This window comes from Callorhinus ursinus, unplaced genomic scaffold (assembly GCF_003265705.2).
Source record: "Callorhinus ursinus isolate GAN/ISIS: 27379988/994484 unplaced genomic scaffold, GSC_fseal_2.0 scaffold41, whole genome shotgun sequence".
In the NCBI taxonomy this organism is placed as follows: Eukaryota; Metazoa; Chordata; class Mammalia; order Carnivora; family Otariidae; genus Callorhinus; species Callorhinus ursinus.
Window position 1 is genome coordinate 11,118,801 of NW_027397103.1, and position 20,284 is coordinate 11,139,084.

Here is a 20,284-nt window from a genome sequence, read left to right on the forward strand (position 1 = left end):
ATCTCTAAATACTTTAGCATTCATCTCTCTGAATAAGGAGGCTTTTTTTTTTTTTAAAAGATTTTATTTATTTATTTGACAGAGAGAGACACAGCGAGAGAGGGAACACAAGCAGGGGGAGTGGGAGAGGGAGAAGCAGGCTCCCCGTCAAGCAGGGAGCCCGACGCAGGACTCGATCCCAGGACTCCAGGATCATGACCTGAGCCGAAGGCAGACACCCAACGACCGAGCCACCCAGGCGCCCTGAATAAGGAGTCTTATATAATTACAATCCCATTATCTTACTGAGGAAATTTAACATTGATACAATACTATAATCTAATATAAAGTTCATAATAAAAATTTCAACAGGTTGTCCCAATAATGTCTTTTAAAGCTGCTGTTATTGATTTTTAAAAATTTAAAAAAATTTAAATTTTTTTTTAGTGATCTCTACACCCAATGTGGGGCTGGACCTCACAGCCCCAAGATCAGGAGTCGTATGTTCTCCAACTGAGCCAGCCAGGTGCCCCTGCTGCTTTTTATTTTTTTTTAAATCTAATATCTAATTAGGGATTGTGCACTGTATTTAGTTACCATGTCTCTCTCTTCTCTTTTTTTGGGGGGGGTGTCAATGTTAGAAATGTTAGTTTATTTAAAAAAGACAATTGAGGGGTGCCTGGGTGGCTCAGATGGTTAAACATCTGCATCCGGCTCAGGTCATGATCTCAGGGTCCTTGGATCATGTCCCACGTTGGGCTCCCTGCTCAGTGGGGAGTCTGCTTCTCCCTCTCCCTCTGTCCATCCCCATGCTTGTGCTTTCTCGCTCTCTCAAATAAATAATATTTAAAAAAATAAAAGATAATTGAACAAAATATAGGAGGCCGAATGTAATCAATTCTTTTTTTCTGTGTAAAGATTACTTTTGTAACTTTTTATTTTGAAAGAATTCAAACTTACAGAAAAGTAGCAAAGATAGTAAGAAGAATGTTAATATATGTTTCACTCAGAATCACCAATTATTTACACTTTATCACATTTACCTTATCATCCTCTTGTCTGTAAGTATATTTGTACTTTTTTTCTGAACCATTTGAAAGTAAGTTGCCTTTCTTGCCCCTAAATACCATAGGGTGCATTTGCTAAGGATCCTGTCTTATATAACCACAGTACAAGGATCAAAATCAGAAAATTTCCATCAATACTACACTCCGTGTTAAAATTTCCTCCAATTGTCCCAAGAATGTCCTTTATAGGGTGTTTTTTGTTTGTTTGTTTGTTTTGGATTTTTTTTTGGGGGGGCTGGGATTCAATCAAGGATCACACATTGCATTTAATTGTTGTGTTTGTTTAGTATTTAAGCTAGGCAATTGCCGAGCTTGTATATGTGTATTTCACAACACTGACCTTTTTTGAAGAGTTCAAGCCAGTTGTTTTGAAGAGTGTTCTTTATTTTGGATTTGTGTTTATTTACCATGATTAGATTTAGGACATACATGTTTGAATACTGCATAGGTGATGGTGTGTCCTTTTCAGTGCAAAATATTAGGGGGCACATGTTTGGATGTCAACTTTCATCATTTGGTGAAGCTGGGTTGAAAATTTGGAAGCTTATTCTGCTGTTTGGGCAAGTTGTTTATTGAAAGGGTTTTCTCAGTTGTCAAATAAGGACAATAATAATCCTGGTTTCACAAGGTTGTTGAATTGATACATGTAAGGCACTTAGAACAGTGTCTGGCACATTGTAAGTATTTGATAAATTATTATCATCACTACGTTTGCGAAAATTTATAGAGGCCTTAATATGTAAGAGGCACTGAGTCGTAACTCAATTCTTTACCTTTCCAGCTCCTGGGACAATGTATGACTTAGAGGAGACAGTCAATAAATATTTGTTGGCAAAATGACAGCTCTGAGATATATTGCTGTCAATATCCAAACATTTTATAGATGAGGAAACCCGTTCAGAGCAGTGAAGTAATTCACCTAGGGTCATGTACGTTGCAGTAAGTGGCAAGAACCAGACTTGAACCTAAGCCTGTAGGGTCTGTAAAATGGGGGTTAAGGAGGGGCACCTGGGTGGCTCGGCCAGCGGAGCATGCGACTCTTGATCTCGGGGCTTGCAAGTTCCAGCCCCGCGTTGGGTTTGGAGATTACTTAAAAATAATAAAATCTCAGAGTGCCGGGTGGCTCAGTCGGTTGAGCATCTGACTGTTGATATCTGCTCAGGTCATGATGTCAAGGTCATGAGATGGAACCCCCTCCCCCGCCCCGTTCTGGGCGTGGGGCATCCTTAGGATTCTCTCTCTCCCTCTGCCCCTTCCCACCTCCCGCGTGCACACTCTCTCTCTACAAAATAATATTAATAATAATTTTAAAAAATAAAATCTTTAAAAAAAAATGGGGGGTAAGGAATCTGAATGTGTTTTGTTAACTCTCAAGGGCTGGGTAGATGTGAAGAACTGAACTGGAGCGCCCCGCACAGTGCTTTGGCAAAAACGTACGGTAGGCACTCAATAGATGTCTGCTGAATGAATGTGAAAGCAAATGAGTCATCGAGGGAGAGATCATCTTGTTCTGGCTGGTGAGGGACCTGGAACCCATTTCTCCCCCATACTGGCCTTCCCCAGTCTCTGGAAGATTTGTTCCAGCAGGGTGTGGCTTCCGGCGACCCCGCCCCCCAAAACCACGCCCCTCCCTTCAACTCCGGCTCGCTGATGGCGAGGAATTTTGGCCCACGGGCGAAGCCGTAGCCGCAGTCTCCTCGGGCGTCCGCATCCCGGAAGCCGGGAAGCCTGGTGTCCAGGATCCCGCGCGGAGGTCCACGATGTCGGAGGGCGAAACTAGACAGAGCGAAGACTCCCCGCAGGCCGGCGCGGTGACGGTCAGCGACGTCCAGGAGCTCATACGGCGCAAGGAGGAGATCGAGGCGCAGATCAAAGCCAATTATGACGTGCTGGAGAGCGTGAGTGTGGGCTCGGGGCTCCCGGGCGGCCGTGGGGGGGAGCCCAGGCCCTCCTGACCTGGGAGGATTGGGAGGCCGGGGCGGTCTGCGTTTGAGCTCTTCGCAGTGGATCTCTCCCTCCCTGGCAGGCCCAAAGCGCGGCAACTGCGGCCTCTGTCGGCAGCAGGCGGGAGGCAAATAACATTAGCAACTAAGAGCAATGGGTGTTGGTATTACTGCAAGCGTTTATGGAGCCCTTCCCGTGTGCCGGGCGCTGTTTTAATTGCTTTACATTGGGTAGCTCGTTTAACCCTCGCAGCAACCTTTTGAGGTGAGTTCTATTATTCCCTCCATTTTAGGGATGAGGAAACAAGAGGGGTTACTTAACTTAAACCTGACTCAGGCCGCAGGGCTAATAAATTTGTAGAGGCAGGGTGATAATCACCACCATCGTCAGTCCTTGTTGAACGTGTACCAGAAGATCTGTGCTTTGCTAACCCACTTCACGTCAGAACTTCTTAAACTTTCACGTGTTTGGCAAGCCCCTGGGGATCTGTTAAAATTCAGTTTCTGACGAGGACGGGGCGCGCAGGTGCAGTTGCTGTATTTCTAGCAAATTCCCAGCAATGTTGATGCTACCGCTCGAAAGATCGAGCTTTGAGTGACAGGTAAGGCTCATTATCATTGGGAACTGAGGCCCAGGGTGAGGCAAACCCTTGTCTAGGGTCACGTAGCTAGGAAGTGGCCTAGTTCCCAGGTCCATCTGACTCCCAAACTGGTAGTTTTTCTTACGACAATTGGTGTAAAATCACAAATCAATTTGCAGAGGAAGAAGAAATTAAATGCATCCTTTGTAGGGTGGATGGAATGCATTTGAGGTGATGGGAGTAAAATGGAAGCATCAAATGGAGGCCAGGGTACCATTTTAGTGGGTGCTGATTATATGCCTGAAGGGTGCTTGTCTGTGTGTGTTATATCACGAAATCCACACAACCACCCTGTGAAGTTAGTATGTTTTAGTATGTTACCCTGAGGCTCAGAAAGGGGAGGTCACTTGCTTAGGGTCACAAAATGAGATTCAGATCTCAGGCCTGTTGAATCCAGAACTTGTGTTTTCAAGCATTACGATAACAATTTTCCAAACTTTATTTTATACCTCAAACAGGATGCTGTATCCATAATACCTCCTGTATTGCTGTTTCCTTGGTATTTTTCTTTATGTTGATCCACTTTTTTACTTATCTTAAATGGAAATTTTATAACTCTACAGCATATGAAAAAACTGGGAATTTTTTCCCTTACATATAAGATAAAAATGCATATCAAGGTGATATAGTATGTTCATTCTTTTTTACTAGCTACCATTGCTGGCTGAAAGCTTTAAGCCTGAAGCCCTGCTCTGTGATTATTTTTTTTAAAAAGGGGGAGAGCTAAAACTATAAATCTGTTAGAATAAAAGATAGGAGTAAATTTTTGTGACCTTGGATCAGGCAAAGCCTTCTTAGATGTGATGCCAAAATCACAAGCAACGAAAGAAAAAAATAGATAAATTGGACTTCATCAGAATTTAAAATGTGTGTCTCAAAAGACACAGTCAAGAGAGGGAGAGAAGACAGTTCGCCAAATGGGAGAGGATATTTGCAGATACCTAACAAGGGGTGTAGAAAATACGAAGAACTCTTCCATATCAATCCTAAAAAAGGCAAATAACTTGATTTAAAAAATCGGCCAAAGACCTTAACAGATGGCTCACCAAAGATCTATAGATGGCAAATAAGCGTATGGAAAGACACTCCAGGTCATATGTCATCAGAGAAATGCAAGTTAACAACCACGAGGTACTACTACATAGGTGTCAGAATGGCCAGTATTCACAGTTCCAACTCCAGATGCTGTTGAGGATGTGAAGGAGCTCAATTCATTCAGTGCTGGTGGGAATGCAAAAGTAGGACAGTTTCTTTTCTTTTCTTTTTTTAAAGATTTTTATTTATTTATCAGAGAGAGAGAGAGACAGAGGCAGGCAGAGGGAGAAGCAGGCTCCTTGCTGAGCAGGGAGCCCGATGTGGGACTCAATCCCAGGACCCTGGGATCATGACCTGAGCCGAAGGCAGACGCTTAACTGACTGAGCCACCCAGGCGCTCCCAAAAGTAGGACGGTTTCTGACAAAGCCAAACACTCTCTTACCATACATTCCAGCGGTTGGGTTCCATGGTATTTACCCAAAGGAGTTGAAAAATGTGTCCACACAAAAACCTCCATGACGTTCATAGCAGCTTTTTTCATAGTTGCCAGAACTTGAAGCCACCAAGATGTCTTTGAGTTGGTGAGTAGGTAAATAAGTTGTAGTACCTCTAAACAATAGAACATTATTCAGTGCTAAAAATAAATGAGATGTCGGCAGGGTTGGTTTCTTCTGGGGGCTCTGAGGGAGAATCCGTTCCATGCCTCCGTCCTAGTTTCTGGTGGCTGCTGGCCATCCTTGGCTTGCAGTTGGATAACTCCAGTCTCTGCCCCTGGTCACTCCACCTTCTCTGTGTCTCGGATCTCCCTCTCTCCTCTGCAAGGATACCTGTCATTGGATTGAGAGCCCACCCTTAATCCAAGATGATCTCATCTCGAGAGCCTTAATTACATCTTCAAAGATCCTTTTTTTCCAAACAAGGTCACCTTGATAGATTCTGGAGGGTTAGGACTTGGGACACATCTTTTGGGGGCCACTATTCACCCCACTGTGAATGTGCCTAGCACTGTGCTAAGCACTCTACACAGGTCAACTCATTAATTCTCACGGCAGGTGCGAAGGGAGGCGAGTACCATTATTCCCATTTTATAATTGAAGCTGAGGCTTGGAGAGGGGAAGGTCTTAACCAAGGGTACCCATGTTGTACATGGCAGAACTGAGATTCAAATCAGTCTAACCGACTGGAAACTCTCTGCCCTCCATTACACGACGCATTTCATTGCCTTTGTGCACCCTGCTCTGACTTACATAGGAAAAGACTTTAAAATGTTAAATGTGTTGTTTTGAATAGGGAATATGCGTCCATGGTCAAAATTCAAAAAGTCTACAAAAGGATAGAAAATGAAAAGTCCCTCTTCCTTCCCTGTCCCCTAGGCCACCCAGTTCCTTTCCCCAGAGGCAATTGATATCAGTGAGTCCTTCAAGGGATGAAAACCTCTTTGAAATCCCTTTGGTCCCTTTTTACTTTCTGAAAGAACCAAAGTCCTGCCACAGCTGGATGCTCTTTGGGGTTTTCACTCCCCTCCAGCTTCCAAGGCCACCAGCCAGGTATCAGCGGCTGTAGGAAGGAGGATTTGGAGGAGTCCAGAAGGCTGGCCTTGGGGACGAAGCTCAAAAGAGTCTTTAGTTTCTGCACTGTTCCAACTTCAAAAGAGGAGAACGGATTCATTCGTTACTTGTGTTATTAAAAGTCAATAAAAAAAATAGTGCCCCCCTCTGAGGGTGGTTGTGGGAGCGTTTGGGGAAAGTATGTGGCCTGTGCTGTGTGATTGATATGTGGCAGCTTTCATTCCTGTCGCCTTGATGATGGCTGCAAAGGGGAAAAGGTCTTGAGGACTTCGTACCTGTGAAATCTTTTTTTTTTTTTTTTAAGATTTATTTATTTATTTGACACAGCGAGAGAGGGAACACAAGCAGGGGGAGTGGGAGAGGGAGAAGCAGGCCTCCCGCGGAGCAGGGAGCCCGATGCGGGGCTCGATCCCAGGACCCTGGGATCATGACCTGAGCCGAAGGCAGACGCTTAACGACTGAGCCACCCAGGCGCCCCGTACCTGTGAAATCTTAAGCATGTTTCTTCCCTCCAGCAAAAAGGTGTGGGGATGAGCGAGCCGCTGGTGGACTGCGAGGGCTACCCCCGGTCAGACGTGGACCTGTACCAAGTTCGAACTGCAAGGCACAACATCGTCTGTGAGTGGTGTGCGCGTGCGCAGCCGATCCCCCAGCTTGCAGCGAGGGAGGCTGAGGCACATACGTGAAATCTCACTCTTCCGTATTCTCTGCTTTCCTCTCTTCCACCTTGATGGGATTAGCTCACTCTTCTCTTCCAGGGACTGAGAACTGAGGAAATGGGGTGGCCTCTAGGGTTCGAAATTTGTGGTTTCATTGTTCATTTTGTTTTTAAGGACTTCACTGTGGAAACTTTTCCGAAATGATGCTAGAAACCCAGGTCACAAATGGCTTACAATCCTAATCAGATCAGTTATGTGTTAGGAAGTACATTCACCTGGTAAGGATAGTGACCTGACTGCGGCCACTCACACAGGAGTGTTCTGCCCCTCAGTATAGCCATGTGGAGGTCACCAGTGTGGGGCCTGCCGTCAGATCCCAGGCTCTGCCATCCTTAGGACATGTCGTCCATCTTTAGGGTCACCATGTCCATGTGCCAAGCAGGAAGGAAGGCAAGGAAGAAGGTAGGAAGGGCAACAGATCCTTTGCCAGCCAGGACCCTCCCTTGAAGGATCTGTCCTGCAGGTCCACCTCTGCCTTGTTGCACTGATTTCTGTTTTCCCCTCCTTGGCCCCTCTGCCTGCAAGACACGTGGGGAATGTACCCCGTGGTGGGCCTGTCACTGTCCTAAATAAAGTCATTTCTTTGTTTATAGTTGAGGAGCAAGTTGAGAGTAGTGGTTGGGGAGTATATTAGTTTTCTGTTTCTGCTGTAACAAATACCCACAGACTTAGTGACTGCAAATGTCCCAGATTTATTGTCTTAAAATAATCAGATACCCAAATCAGTGTCGCTGGGCTAAGATCAAAGTGTTGGCAGGGCTATGTTCCTTCTGGAGGCTCTAGGGAAGAGCCTGTTTCTTTATCTTTTCCCAGCTTCTGGAGGTGCCTGTGTCCCATGGCTCAGAGCCCCTCCCGTCTCCAAAGCCATCATCTGCACCTCCCAACCTCTGGTCCCCCATCCCACCTCTTTCACTCTCTGCCTCCCGCTTTCACTTATGAAGACCCTTGTGATCACGCTGGGCCCCCCATCTGGGTAATCCAGGATGATCTCCCCACATAGTATCCTGAACTTAACCACATCTGTAAAGCCCCCTTTGCCTTGGAAAGTAACATACGGGCAGGTTCTGGGGACTAGCACAAGAACATGTTTGGGGCCGTTATTCACCCCTGCCACAGGTGGGCAACTGGCAGCCTTTCCCCACAAAGTCCTATTAGGGGAATTTATTGTGCACATCTTTCACTTAATGACCTCTGGCTTACGGGTCTGAATCTTGATTCCATCCACAGCCTGTTTTGGTATAAGGCTGAGCTTCTCACTGGAGGCACAAGTAACCATAGGCGTGAGATACCTCTTGAGCTGCCAAGCGTCCCTCGAAGCTGCCATGTAATCATAGAACAGCATCTTCAAACATCACTTTTCCTTGTAGGTTTTGGGAAAAGAAGCATACCGTTTTTATAGTGAAACAGGTGGAAGATACAGAGTAGGGAAAAACCATGTTAAGACTGGAGGGAAATTTGGGGCTTTTGGCAAAACCCTCAGACTCCCGAGGGATGTGGCCTGCTTTCCTTGGCATTTAGGATACCGAGGGAAATTGGAGAAGCAGAGCCTACCGTGTGAGAGAGGGCACTGACTTATTTTTTTACAGATGGTTACCCTGATGTTCCAACACCATTTATTAAATAGCCTAGTCTTTCTCCATTAATTTGAAATGCTTGCAGTATGACACAGGAAATTTTCAGATGTATTTAGGTATCTTAGTTTTTTGCATTGTTCCGTTGATATATCTCTTTGCTAATACCTCACTTAAAAAAATTTTTTTAAGATTTTATTTATTTATTTGAGAGAGAGAGAGAGAACACAAGCCAGGAGAGGAGCAGGGGGAGAGGGAGAAGCAGGCTCCCCATTGAGCAGGGAGCCCGATGGCGGGGCTCGATCCCAGGACCCCAGGATCATGACCTGAGCCGAAGGCAGATGCTTAACTGACTGAGCCACCCAGGCGTCCCTGTCTTTTTTTTTTTTTTAAGTTTATTTATTTATTTTTTTAGTAATCTGTACACCCAGCAGAGAGCTTTAACTCACAACCCTGAGATCAAGAGTTGCACGCTCTTCTGACTGAGCCAGCCAGGCACCCCAATACCACACTATCTTAATGACTTTATTATATTTAAGAATTTGGTTGAGCAATTCTTTTTTTTTTTTTTTTTAAGATTTTATTTATTTGAGAGAGAGTGTGAGCAAGAGAGAGAGCATGAGCAGGGGGAGGGGGCAGAAGGAGAGGGAGAAGCAGACTCCCCACTGAGCTGGGAGAGTGACATGAGATTCGATCCCAGGACCCTGGGATCATGACCCGAACCGAAGGCAGACGCTTAACTGACCGAGCCACCCAGGCATCTGTGAGCAATTCTTACTGATCTTCTTTTGAAAAACTATTCTCAGAAGTTTTTTTTTTTGTTTTTTTTTTAGTAAATACACTCAGCATGGGGCTTGAACTCACTACCCCAGAGATCAAGAGTTGCATGCTTTTCTAACAGAGCCAGCCAGGCACCCCAGTTCTCCACATTTTGAATTAGCCATCAGTACTGAAAAAGAGGATTTTACCCCCAAATTTCTCATCTCTAGCTTTTCTGCTGTTATTTCTCCCAGACCAAACATCACCTGCCATGTATTAGTGGACTTAGGCATCATTTTTCCTTCCAGGGGCATTAGGAGAAAAGTGAAGTCCTTACACCCAGCTCACGTCACTCATTTGCATGGCCACCACACTTGCCCCGTGTATGCATTTGAGGCTGTGGATTCAGTGGGGCGATTTCTTGCTTCTCCTCACCTTTCAAGTCTCTGTTGAAACAGCGCTGCCTTTGGAAGGCTTCCCTGATCTCCTAGACTGGCAAGGTTGGGTCCTGGCTGGCTCGCCCTCAGCAACAGTCATCAGATGTTACAGTAATGACTTGTTCCTGGGCAGCTTTCCTTGCTGGACTGTGAGCGTCATGATGGTGGCCCTCTGTTGGTCACAGGTTTGTCCTCAGCCTCTAGTCCAATGTCTGGCCAGGAATAAGTGCTTGGTAACCATTCAGTGAGTGGATGTGGGAGTCTGGTGTCCTCAGCCGTTCTCCTCGTCCCCTGATGTGGCGTTCTCCTCCCAGGCTTGCAGAATGATCACCAGGCCATCATGAAGCAGGTGGAAAAGGCCCTGCACCAGCTGCATGCTCGCGACAAGGAGAAGCAGGCCCGGGACATGGCTGAGGCCCACAGAGAGGCCATGAGCCGCAACCAGGGCCAGAGGGAGGGCCTCAGCCCCCCTCAGGCCTTCGCCAAAGTGAACGGCATCAGCCCTGGCTCCCCCGCCAGTATCGCGGTAAGCCAGAACCCCACCACCAAAATCCATCCCCAGAGGGTGCTGTGGGTCACGTAGCCTCGGGGTTGGTGGGACGGACCATGGGCAGACAGACCCATTGTCTCTCCATGCTGCAGCTGGACTCCACCCACTTACTTAGCAAGCACTGGCTGAGCCCTGGGGGCCCAGCCCTGTGCCGGGGCCAGGGTTTTGGAGAGGAGTCAGCCCCTGCTGCTCGCTAACCTGGTCAGGGAGGGGCCCTGAGACACAAGGTAGAAGGTGATAATTATTCCGAGAGAGGGAAAGAGGATCTCTTGGGCTTATTTCAGCCGGACACTAAGTAGTAGACATGAGAAGGACAACAGTAGCTGCCATTTACTGAGTCCTTGCTTTGCACCAGCTGTCTGCCAAGCGAGTTCTAGATCTTACCTGGCATATTTTTAAAAGTTTAAAACAGCTTTATTGAGGAACTGTTCACACACCATAAAATTTACCCATTTGAACTATACAATTCCGTGGCTTTTAGTGTATTCACAGAGCTGTTCATCCATCACTGCAAGCAGTTTTAGAACATTTTCATTATTCTGAAAAGAAACCCTAAACCGATTAGCCATCCCCCCCAATCCCATCCCCCCCCATCCCCTTGCAACCACCAGTCTGCTTTCTGTCTATGAATTTGCCTATTTTGGATACTTCATATAAATGGAATCATATATGACCCTTTATGACTGGCTTTTCCCACTTAATATCATGTGTTCAGGGTTCATCTGTGATAGAACGTATATCTCTATTTGTTTCTTTTTTTATGGCCGGGTAATATTCTTTTGTGTGGGTATGTCCCATCGATTTTATCCATTCATCAGTTCATGAACATTTGGTTTCTGTCTTTCGGCTATTATGAATAATGTGACCCTGAACATCATGTTCAAGTTTTTATGTGGCTATGTAGTTAATACTTAATCCCACAGCCACCTTCTGGGGTAGGCACTGATCTTAACCCCATTTTACCCATGAACAAAGCCTCTAAGACCTGAAGTAACTGGTGCCAGGACACGTAGCTCCTCAGCTATGGAACTGGGTCCTCAACCCAGGTCCTGCCGGAAGTCTCTAATGATCACAAATGGTAAGTTATACGTGAGCTTCGTTTGACTTGCTACTCTATGCACAGCATGTAGCACAGGGCTGTAGTTGGCCCACGACAAATATTTGTTGAAGGAATGAATGAATCATGATCTGTGTTCTTAGAATGAAAGGATCACACTAGTCCTTGGTCAGCCTTGTGCCTGTGGCTGTTTGTCTGGGGACCTCTAGGGCAAACCTGCCTAAATTTTGACCCCTGAACAATATAGGCCCAGATTAGCCTGCCTCTTCTCGCCCCTCACCCCAGAAGACAGCATTTGGCTTTTCCCCCACTTTCTTTACGGCCTGTACCACCACCAGCTTTTATCAGACATTGGGCAGATCTGCCCCCCTTTTACTAGATCTGTCCTAGAAGGAATCCCCAGGAGGAGGTGGCCCAATTACCCACCGCCACCACCCTCCATGTGAGGTAGCTAAATCCCTGACCTCTTTGCTTTGTGCCTGCCTCTCTTCCCGGCAGAAAACAAGCTCTTGGCCTGGACGTTCAGTTGGGCATGGAAGTGTAAAAAACACCAGAAGCACATTTAACCTCTACCCTGGTTTTCTATTTTCTCTTCTCTCTTTAGGGTCTGCAAGTGGATGACGAGATTTTGGAGTTTGGTTCTGTGAACACCCAAAACTTCCAGTCTCTGCATAACATTGGCAGTGTGGTGCAGCACAGTGAGGGGGTGAGTTGGAGGTCACATCTAGTCAGTAACCCTAGAATTGCCCGGGGCCAGGAATTGTCACTGGGGTCTTTGCTGCCTTCACAGAGCTGTTGCTCAGGCGCAGGGCCTTTGCACTTGCTGTTCTCTCTGCCTGGAAAGCTTTTTCTCCCTTATGTCCGTCCCTTATCTTGTACAAATGACACCTGGGTGGGCCTTTGTAGCTACCCTATTATAACTATATAAATACTCCTTCCCTGCTTCCTATCCTGCTTTCATTCAACAGTATTTCTTGAAGATCTTTGCATTTTCACATACCTTGCTCTTTTGTTCTGCTGCATAGCACTCCACTGTAGGAACGGACCCCAGTTTGTCCATCCCCTGCCTTATCAGGGGACGTTTTGGTTATTTTTGGTTTTATACTAGCATGAACGGTCGTATATTCTTGTTTAAGTACTACTTCTTGATGTAAATACCAGAAAGTAGAATTATAGGCTCTCAGTGGATTATACACACTTATAGTAGGTAATCCAAAACAGTGTCACTAATTTATACCCCGACCAACAGTATGTGAGTGTATCGTATCATCCATAGTACTCTGTATTGCTGATCTTTTAACAGTTTTGCTAAAACAGCATCTTATTTTAATTTGTATTTTCCTGATTACCAGTGAGGTTGAGTATCTTTATTTTATATGTGCATTAACGTTCATATTTTCATTTCTGTGAATTGTCTGTTTATATTTTTTCCCATTGGGTTGTCTTTTTTTTTTTTTTAAAGGTTTTATTTATTTATTCAACAGAGAGAGCGAGAGAGTACAAGCAGGGGGAGCAGTAGAGGGAGAGGAAGAAGCAGGCCTCCCGCCGAGCAGGGAGCCTGACGTGGGGCTGGATCCCAGGATCCTGCGATCAGGACCTGAGCCGAGGGCAGACGCTTAACCATCTGAGCCACCCAGGCAGCCCCCCCCATTGGGTTGTCTTTTAAAAAAAATTGATTTGTAGGAATTTTTTAACATACTCCAGATACGAAACCTTTGCCTGTTTTCATGCTATATATGTTTCTCCTGATTAGCTCCTTGTCTTTTTTCCTTTTTTTTTAAGATTTTATTTATTTATTTGACAGAGAGAGTGAGAGAGCACAAGCAGGGGGAACAGTAGAGGGAGAGGGAGAAGCAGGCTCCCCGCCAAGCAGGGAGCCCGATGCGGGGCTCGATCCCAGGACCCTGAGATCAGGACCTGAGCCGAAGGCAGACACTTAACCATCTGAGCCACCCAGGCGCCCTTGCTCCTTGTCTTTTAACTTAGTTTATGGTGACTGATTACTTGGAAGGTTTTTTTTTTTTTTTTAAGTTACTTAGATAACGATTTTGTTAAATTTGTTAATATTACAAGGTCTTCCCTGCCAAAACCGTACCTGAGAATTTAAGGAAATACGGGACAGTACATGGTAGCAAAGCACAGTTCAAGCAGGAATACGTTAGAAGTGATTCATGTGCAGTTTGACAGTTTCAGTCCTTGAAAATATAATAAGGGTTGGGATTCAAAATTGGCTGCAGTCTTCCAGTTTCTGGAATGGTACTCCTTTATTTTATTTATTTATTTATTGTTTTAAGATTTTATTTATTTGAGAGAGAGAGAATGAGAGATCAAGAGCACATGAGAGGGGAGAGGGTCAGAGGGCGAAGCAGACTCCCTGCCGAACAGGGAGCCCAATGCGGGACTCGATCCAGGGACTCCAGGATCATGACCTGAGCCAAAGGCAGTCGCTTAACCAGCTGAGCCACCCAGGCGCCCGAGAATAGTTCTCCTTTAAATAGCATTTCCACCTGATCACCTCAGCTCATGGCTCAGTAATGTAACTTTAACAAAAGTTATCTTGGCAAAGATCCACACTTTGCAGGAGAAATGTGGGACTCAAAGTCTGCAGAAATTATCTACGGAAGTTTTTCATTCCCAAATGAAATGTTCAGTTTAACCCACAGTTCTTGGTTTGTCTTGTGCCCACTCAGCTGCTTGGCTGTGCTGCTCATCCACGTGTAACTCGTCTGAAGGCAGGCACTGGGCCGAAACACAGTTGGCTGGTGCCCGTGCCCCAGCCAGAGAGGTCAGGCCTTCATTTCTGCACCGACACCTCCAGCAAATCTGTACTTGCATGGAAGTTCAAAATTCTGATTTTGACAAATTCATCAGTTTTTTGCTTTATGGCTTTTGCATTTTGTGTCTGCTCAAAGAAGTTCTTCTCATACTTTTATTGATTTGTTTTTAGTTTTTCTTTAATCCATCTGGAATTGATCTATTATTATTATTTATTATTATTTATTTATTTTTAGAGAGAGAGAGGCAGGGGGAGGGGCAGAGGGAGAGAGAGAATCTTTGGCAGGCTCCACGCCCAGCGTGGAGCCCAACATGGGGCTCAGTCTCATAACCCTGAGATCATAACTTGAGCCAAGATCAAGAGTCGGCTGCTTAACTGACTGAGCCAGCCAGGTGCCCCAATCTTCTATTATTTTTTTATAGTGGTTTTGAGGTGTAATTCACATACCATACAGTTCCCCCATTTAAAGTGCATATCTCAGGGCACTTGGCTGGCTCAGTCGGTGAGTGCCTTTTGATCTTGGGGTTGTGAATTTGAGCTCCGCATTGGGTGTAGAGATTACTTAAAAAAATAAAATCTTTAAAAAAAAAAAACCCTGCAGGGGCACCTGGGTGGCTCAGTCGTTAAGCATCTGCCTTCGGCTCAGGTCATGATCTCAGGGTCCTGGGATCGAGCCCCACATCGGGCTCCTTGCTCAGTGGGAAGCCTGCTTCTCCCTCTCCCACTCCCCCTGCTTGTGTTCCTGCTCTCACTGTGTCTCTCTCTGCCAAATAAATAAATAAAGTCTTTTAAAAAAACAAAACCTTGCATAGCTCAGTGGTTTTTAGTATATTCATAGAACTGTGCATCCATCACCAGTTTTAGAACGTTTTCACACCTCGAAAATCAACTCCATACCCATTACCGGTCACTCCCGTCCCCCTACCCACCAACCCCTAAAGCACTAAACTTTTTGTCTCTATGGATCTGCTTATTCTGGACATTTCATATAAATGGGATCGTATAATACATGATATCTTGTGATTAACTTCCTTTTTTTAGCATCACGTTTTCAAGGTTCATCCATGTTGTAGCAGGTTTCAGTACTTCATTCCTTTCTGTGGCTGAGTCCTATCCTATTGTATGGATATACATTACTTACCCATTTTATTTATCCATTTGTCAGTTGATGAGTATTGGGTTTGGTTCCACTTCTTGGCTATTGTGAATAATACTTCTGTGAACATTCATGTATAAGATATTGTGTGGACATTTGTTGTATATACAGCAACTTAGTATATACCTCATCTGAAATTAATTTTGTGAATGGTGTGAGGTAGGGTACCAAACTTCTTTTTCCCCAGATGGACAGTAGTTGTCCCAATACCATTAGTGAATAGTTAATACTTTACCCACTCATTTCTGTTGCCACCTGTTATATGTCACATTCTTATAAGTGGGATTCTTTTTTTTTTTTTAAAGATTTTATTTATTTATTTGACAGAGCGAGAGAGAGAGAGCACAAGCAGGGGGAGTGGGAGAGGGAGAAGCAGGCCTCCCGCGGAGCAGGGAGCCCGATGCGGGGCTCGATCCCAGGACCCTGGGATCATGACCTGAGCTGAAGGCAGACGCCTAACGACTGAACCACTCAGGCGCCCCTATAAGTGGGATTCTTATTCTTTATTATCCATTGGTCTGTTTGATCTGAACCTTTCTGGGGTTCCCTGGAACAAATCCATTTGTTCTTTATCAGCTGCTGCTGCTTCTTTTTTAAGATTTTATTTATTTATTTGAGAGAGAGAGAGCATGAGTCGGGGAGGGGGACAGAGGGAGAGGAGAAGCAGGCTCCCTGCTGAGTGTGGAGCCTGATGCGGGGCTTGACCCAGGACCCTGCGACCATGACCTGAGCCAAAGGCAGATGCTTAATGACTGAGCCACCCAGGCGCCCCTATCAGCTTCTTTTTAACCTATTGCCATAAAGGGTGTATTAGTTGTTTATTGTTGAGTAAAAAAGTCATTGTAAACTTAGCAGCTTAAATTTATTATCTCTCACAGTTTCTGAGGGTTGGACATCCAGGAGTGTTTTAGCTGGGTGTTTCTGGCTTACGGGCTCATGAGGTTGTAGTCAAGATGTTGGCAGCAGCTGCGGTCATCTGAAGGCTTGACTGAGGTTAGAAAATATGTTTCCAAGATGCCTCACTCACATGGCTGATGGCACATCAGTTCCTTGTTGCTCTGGCCTCTCCGTAGTGCTGCTGGGAGTGTCCTCACAACATGGCTGCTTCCCCCAGAGTGAGCCGTCCGAGCGAGAGCAGAGAGGAGGCCACGGAGCCACCTCTGACCCAGTCTCTGAAGACGCACATTTTCATTTCCACATCATTCTGTTCATTAGAAGGGGCTCACCAAGTCCAGTCCACACTCAAAGGTAGGGGAATTAGCCTTTACCTCTTGAAGGAATATCAAAGAATTTATGGGCATTTTCTAGAACCCACCACGCAGGGTTTCTGTTTTCTCTACTTGCTCAGTTACCACTTGTCCAGTTTCTGTTGGCTTTTCATTTTGGTGCCTTCTCTCATCTTTGCAGTCTCTTTCCATGTGATTTATTTGTCCTGTGGTATTGTTCCTTTGTTACCCCTTGGCTGTCCTGTCATCGTGTTAGTGAGGGTTCTAGATGTAGGTTTGTTCTGTTATGTTTACCCAGAGTATCTCTTGCTTTTTCACTCCTTTTCCCCAGGCTTTCCTAGTGTTATGGTTTTCTCACGTGTCTTGCACACCTTACTGCACACACTTCTAAACTTTGCAGTTGCCTGGGCTCATTGTTACTGGTTTATTTTGTAAATATGTCTCTTGTTCTGGAAGAGGTAATACATACACATGTTTAAGACCAAATCAAAGAACATGTAATGAAAAATCTGTCTCTCCTCCAGAGGTAGCCACTTTGCAGCTGTGTGTCCTTCTGGGGTCGGTCTGTTCATATACCAGCATATAGAGCTATTGACTATTTTTATTAAGGTGTAATTTACCTACAGCAAAATTCACCCCTTACAGTGTTTGATACTGGGAATTTTGACACATGTACATAGTCTGGTAACTGCCACTGTAATGAAGATACAGAGCAATTCTGTCATCCTCCCCAAAATGGCCTCATATCCTTTTGTGGTTAACCCCTCCCCCAGCCCTCACCCCACACAGCCACCAATCTGTGCTCCATCCCTACAGTTTTACCTTTTCAAGAATGTCCTATAAATGGAACTGCACAGTATGGATGGCCTTTTAAATCTGGCTTCTTGCACTTCTGAGATTCTTCCACATTGTTGTGTGTGTCTGTTGTTGGCTCCTTTTTACTGCTCAGTAGCGCTCCACTGCGTAGATGAATGCCAGATGGTTTACCCATTTACCAGTGAGGGGCATTTAGGTTGTTTCCAGTTTTTGGTGATTAGCAATAACAGCTACTGATTTTTAGTCTGTCTTTTCTAGTTAAATATATTCTTAAGCTCTTCATAGATCTGTGAATCCTTTTTTTTCTTATTGAGGTGTAATCGACATATAACATTATGTTAGTTATGAGTGTACAGCATAATGATTCAGTATTTTTATATGTTACAAAATGATCATCACGATAAGTCTAGTTAACAGCCATCACCGTAGTTACAGTTTTTTTTCTTGTGATGAGAACTTTTAAAAAGGTTTACTCTCTTAGCAACTTTCAAATAGGCAATACAATATTATTATGAACTATCATGCACAGCATGGTGACTATAGTTAATAACACTATGAATCCTTTTTTACAGAAGTAGTTACTGAACATTTTTAAGCAATAACACCTTTTCTCAAATGAAATTTCTTGGGGAATTCCAATATATCAAACAGATAAAAGCTGAGCTGCTGGGGTGGGGAGTCCTCACCGCCTCAGGGCCCTGGATCCTCCTGGAACCAGAGTCCAACTTGAGAATCAAGGGTCAGCTTTGTGACTTTAGAAAAATGATACAAAAAACCCCACCACATTCTGTTGTTAGGTATTTAGGTAGTTTCCAATTTTATGGAAACCTGGAAATTAATACTTTTTTTTTTTTTTTTTTTAAGATTTTGTTTATTTGACAGAGAAAGAGACAGGGAACACGAGCAGGGGGGTGGGAGAGGGAGAAGCAGGCTTCCCACTGAGCAGGGAGCCTGATGCGGGGTTCGATCCCAGGACCCTGAGATCATGACCTGAGTCAAAGGCAGACACTTTAACGACTGAGCCACCCAGGCGCCCCTGGAAATGAATACTCTTGTAGACAAATCTCTCTTTCTTTTGGTGTCTTCCCAAAGCTCAGTTTCTGCATCAAATGCATGCATTTTCAAAGGAAAAAAGAAAATCTTAAATTAAAAAAGAGTCATCTTTATTATAAACAACACATGTCGTATTGAGCTGTGGAAAGGAATGGAGTCCTGACATGCTATTACATGGATGAACCTTGAAAGGATTTGTGCTAAGTAAAAGAAGCCAGACACAAAGGGCTGCGTATTTTAGAATTCTGTTGATGTGAAGTGTCCAGAACAGGCAGATCCGCAGAGACAGGAAGCATGTTGGTGGTTGGTCGCCCCAAGCTGAGTGGAGGCTGGAATGGGGACTGACTGCTAATGGGTGCAGGGGTCCTTTTGGGTGATGAAAATGTTCTTCAATCAGGTAGTAGTCATGGTTGTACAAATGTCTGAATATACTAAAACCCACTGAATTGTATACTTTAAAATGGGTTTATTGTATATGAATTATATCGCAAATAAATAAAAATAATATATTTTTAGTGTAAAGCATCAGGTAGGGCAAACGTTTTGGAAGAAAATCCTGGGTCTGTCCCTTCTAAGTCCCTTCCGTGCTCTGTTTGAGTGCTGGACTAGAGCGGGAACAACACAGATGAACAGAAGGCCCTTGCCTCGGGAACACTTTGGTGGGGAAGACAAACATTAGTCAAACATAATTATACAACCTCATGAGTGTCATGAAGGGAAAGTTCCAGAAGGCTAGGAGAGCAATGATGGGGTTAGGATAACCTTCCTGAGGACATGACCTGTGAGTGTTAGAAGCTGATCAAGGTCTGGGGTTGCCTGGCTACCTCAGTCGGTGGAGCATGCGACTCTTGATCTTGGGGTTGTGTTGGAGATTACTTAAAGAAGATAAAATCTTAAAAAAAAGAAGTTGATCAAGGCCGGAGACTGGCAGGGAGATGGCAAGAGGAGCCTTCCAGCAGGGTCATGTCCCTGAGGGCCAGAGAAGACGGTTGGAGCCCAGAGCAAGGAGGAAGGGAGTAGGGAGGGACGAGGTGGAATTGGGAAGTTGGCAGGGGCCAGACTTCATGAGGCCTTGTGGTCCTATCAAGGTTTCATTCTTTTTTCATGAGGAGCAGTAGAGAGCCATGCACACTTCCAAACTGAGGGTAACAAATGTAAGCAGCTTTGTGTCTTGGAAAGATTTCTCCAGATGCTAGGTAGAGAGCTGATTGGAGGGCTGACAGTTTTAGCAGCCTGGTCAAGGGGTGATGGTGACTTTGGTGAATGGGCTGGAGGTGGAAGGAAGTGGGTAAATTAGAGAGACCTTTAGGATGTAAGTATATGGGCTTTAATATGATGCCCATCCCATGTCAAGGGTGACCTCTGTGTTTCTAGCTTATAGCTAAACATCATATCTTGTCTAGATTTCTAGAACCAGAAGCACATCAATGTATCTCTCACACATTTCCTAAGTGTGGATGAATATGTCTATAGTGATTGCTTTTTGAAAAAGAAGACAGGGAAAAAAAAAAGAAAGAAAAAGAAGACAGGGGCACCTGGGTGGCTCAGTTGTTAAGCATCTGCCTTCGGCTCAGGTCTTGATCCCAGGGTCCTGGGATCGAGCCCCACATCGGGCTCCCTGCTCGGTGGGGGAGCCTGCTTCTCCCTCTCCCACTCCCCCTGCTTGTGTTCCCTCTCTCGTTGTGTCTCTCTCTCTCTGTCAAATAAATAAATAAAAAAAACCTTTAAAAAAAAAGATCTGCCATAATTTTATTTATTTTTATTTTTTAAAAGATTTTATTTATTTATTTGACAGAGACACAGTGAGAAAGGGAACACAAACAGGGGGAGTGGGAGAGGGAGAAGCAGGCTTCCCGTGGAGGAGGGAGTCCGATACGGGGCTCGATCCCAGGACCCTGGGATCATGACCTGAGCCGAAGGCAGATGCTTA

The 20,284-nt window shown here is 45.0% G+C and overlaps 1 protein-coding gene across 1 annotated transcript in view; it reads left to right on the forward strand.

The window, feature by feature from the left end:
- Window positions 1-2,679: 2,679 nt before the first annotated feature.
- The window catches only part of PSMD9 (proteasome 26S subunit, non-ATPase 9), a 21,056-nt gene continuing 3,451 nt past the window's right edge, over window positions 2,680-20,284 (forward strand). The window contains exons 1-4 of the mRNA XM_025889715.2: window positions 2,680-2,944; window positions 6,750-6,852; window positions 10,035-10,246; window positions 11,932-12,033. Of these exons, the coding sequence (XP_025745500.1) occupies window positions 2,807-2,944; window positions 6,750-6,852; window positions 10,035-10,246; window positions 11,932-12,033 (555 nt within the window). The 5' untranslated portion in view covers window positions 2,680-2,806. The remainder of the gene's footprint in view (window positions 2,945-6,749; window positions 6,853-10,034; window positions 10,247-11,931; window positions 12,034-20,284) is intronic.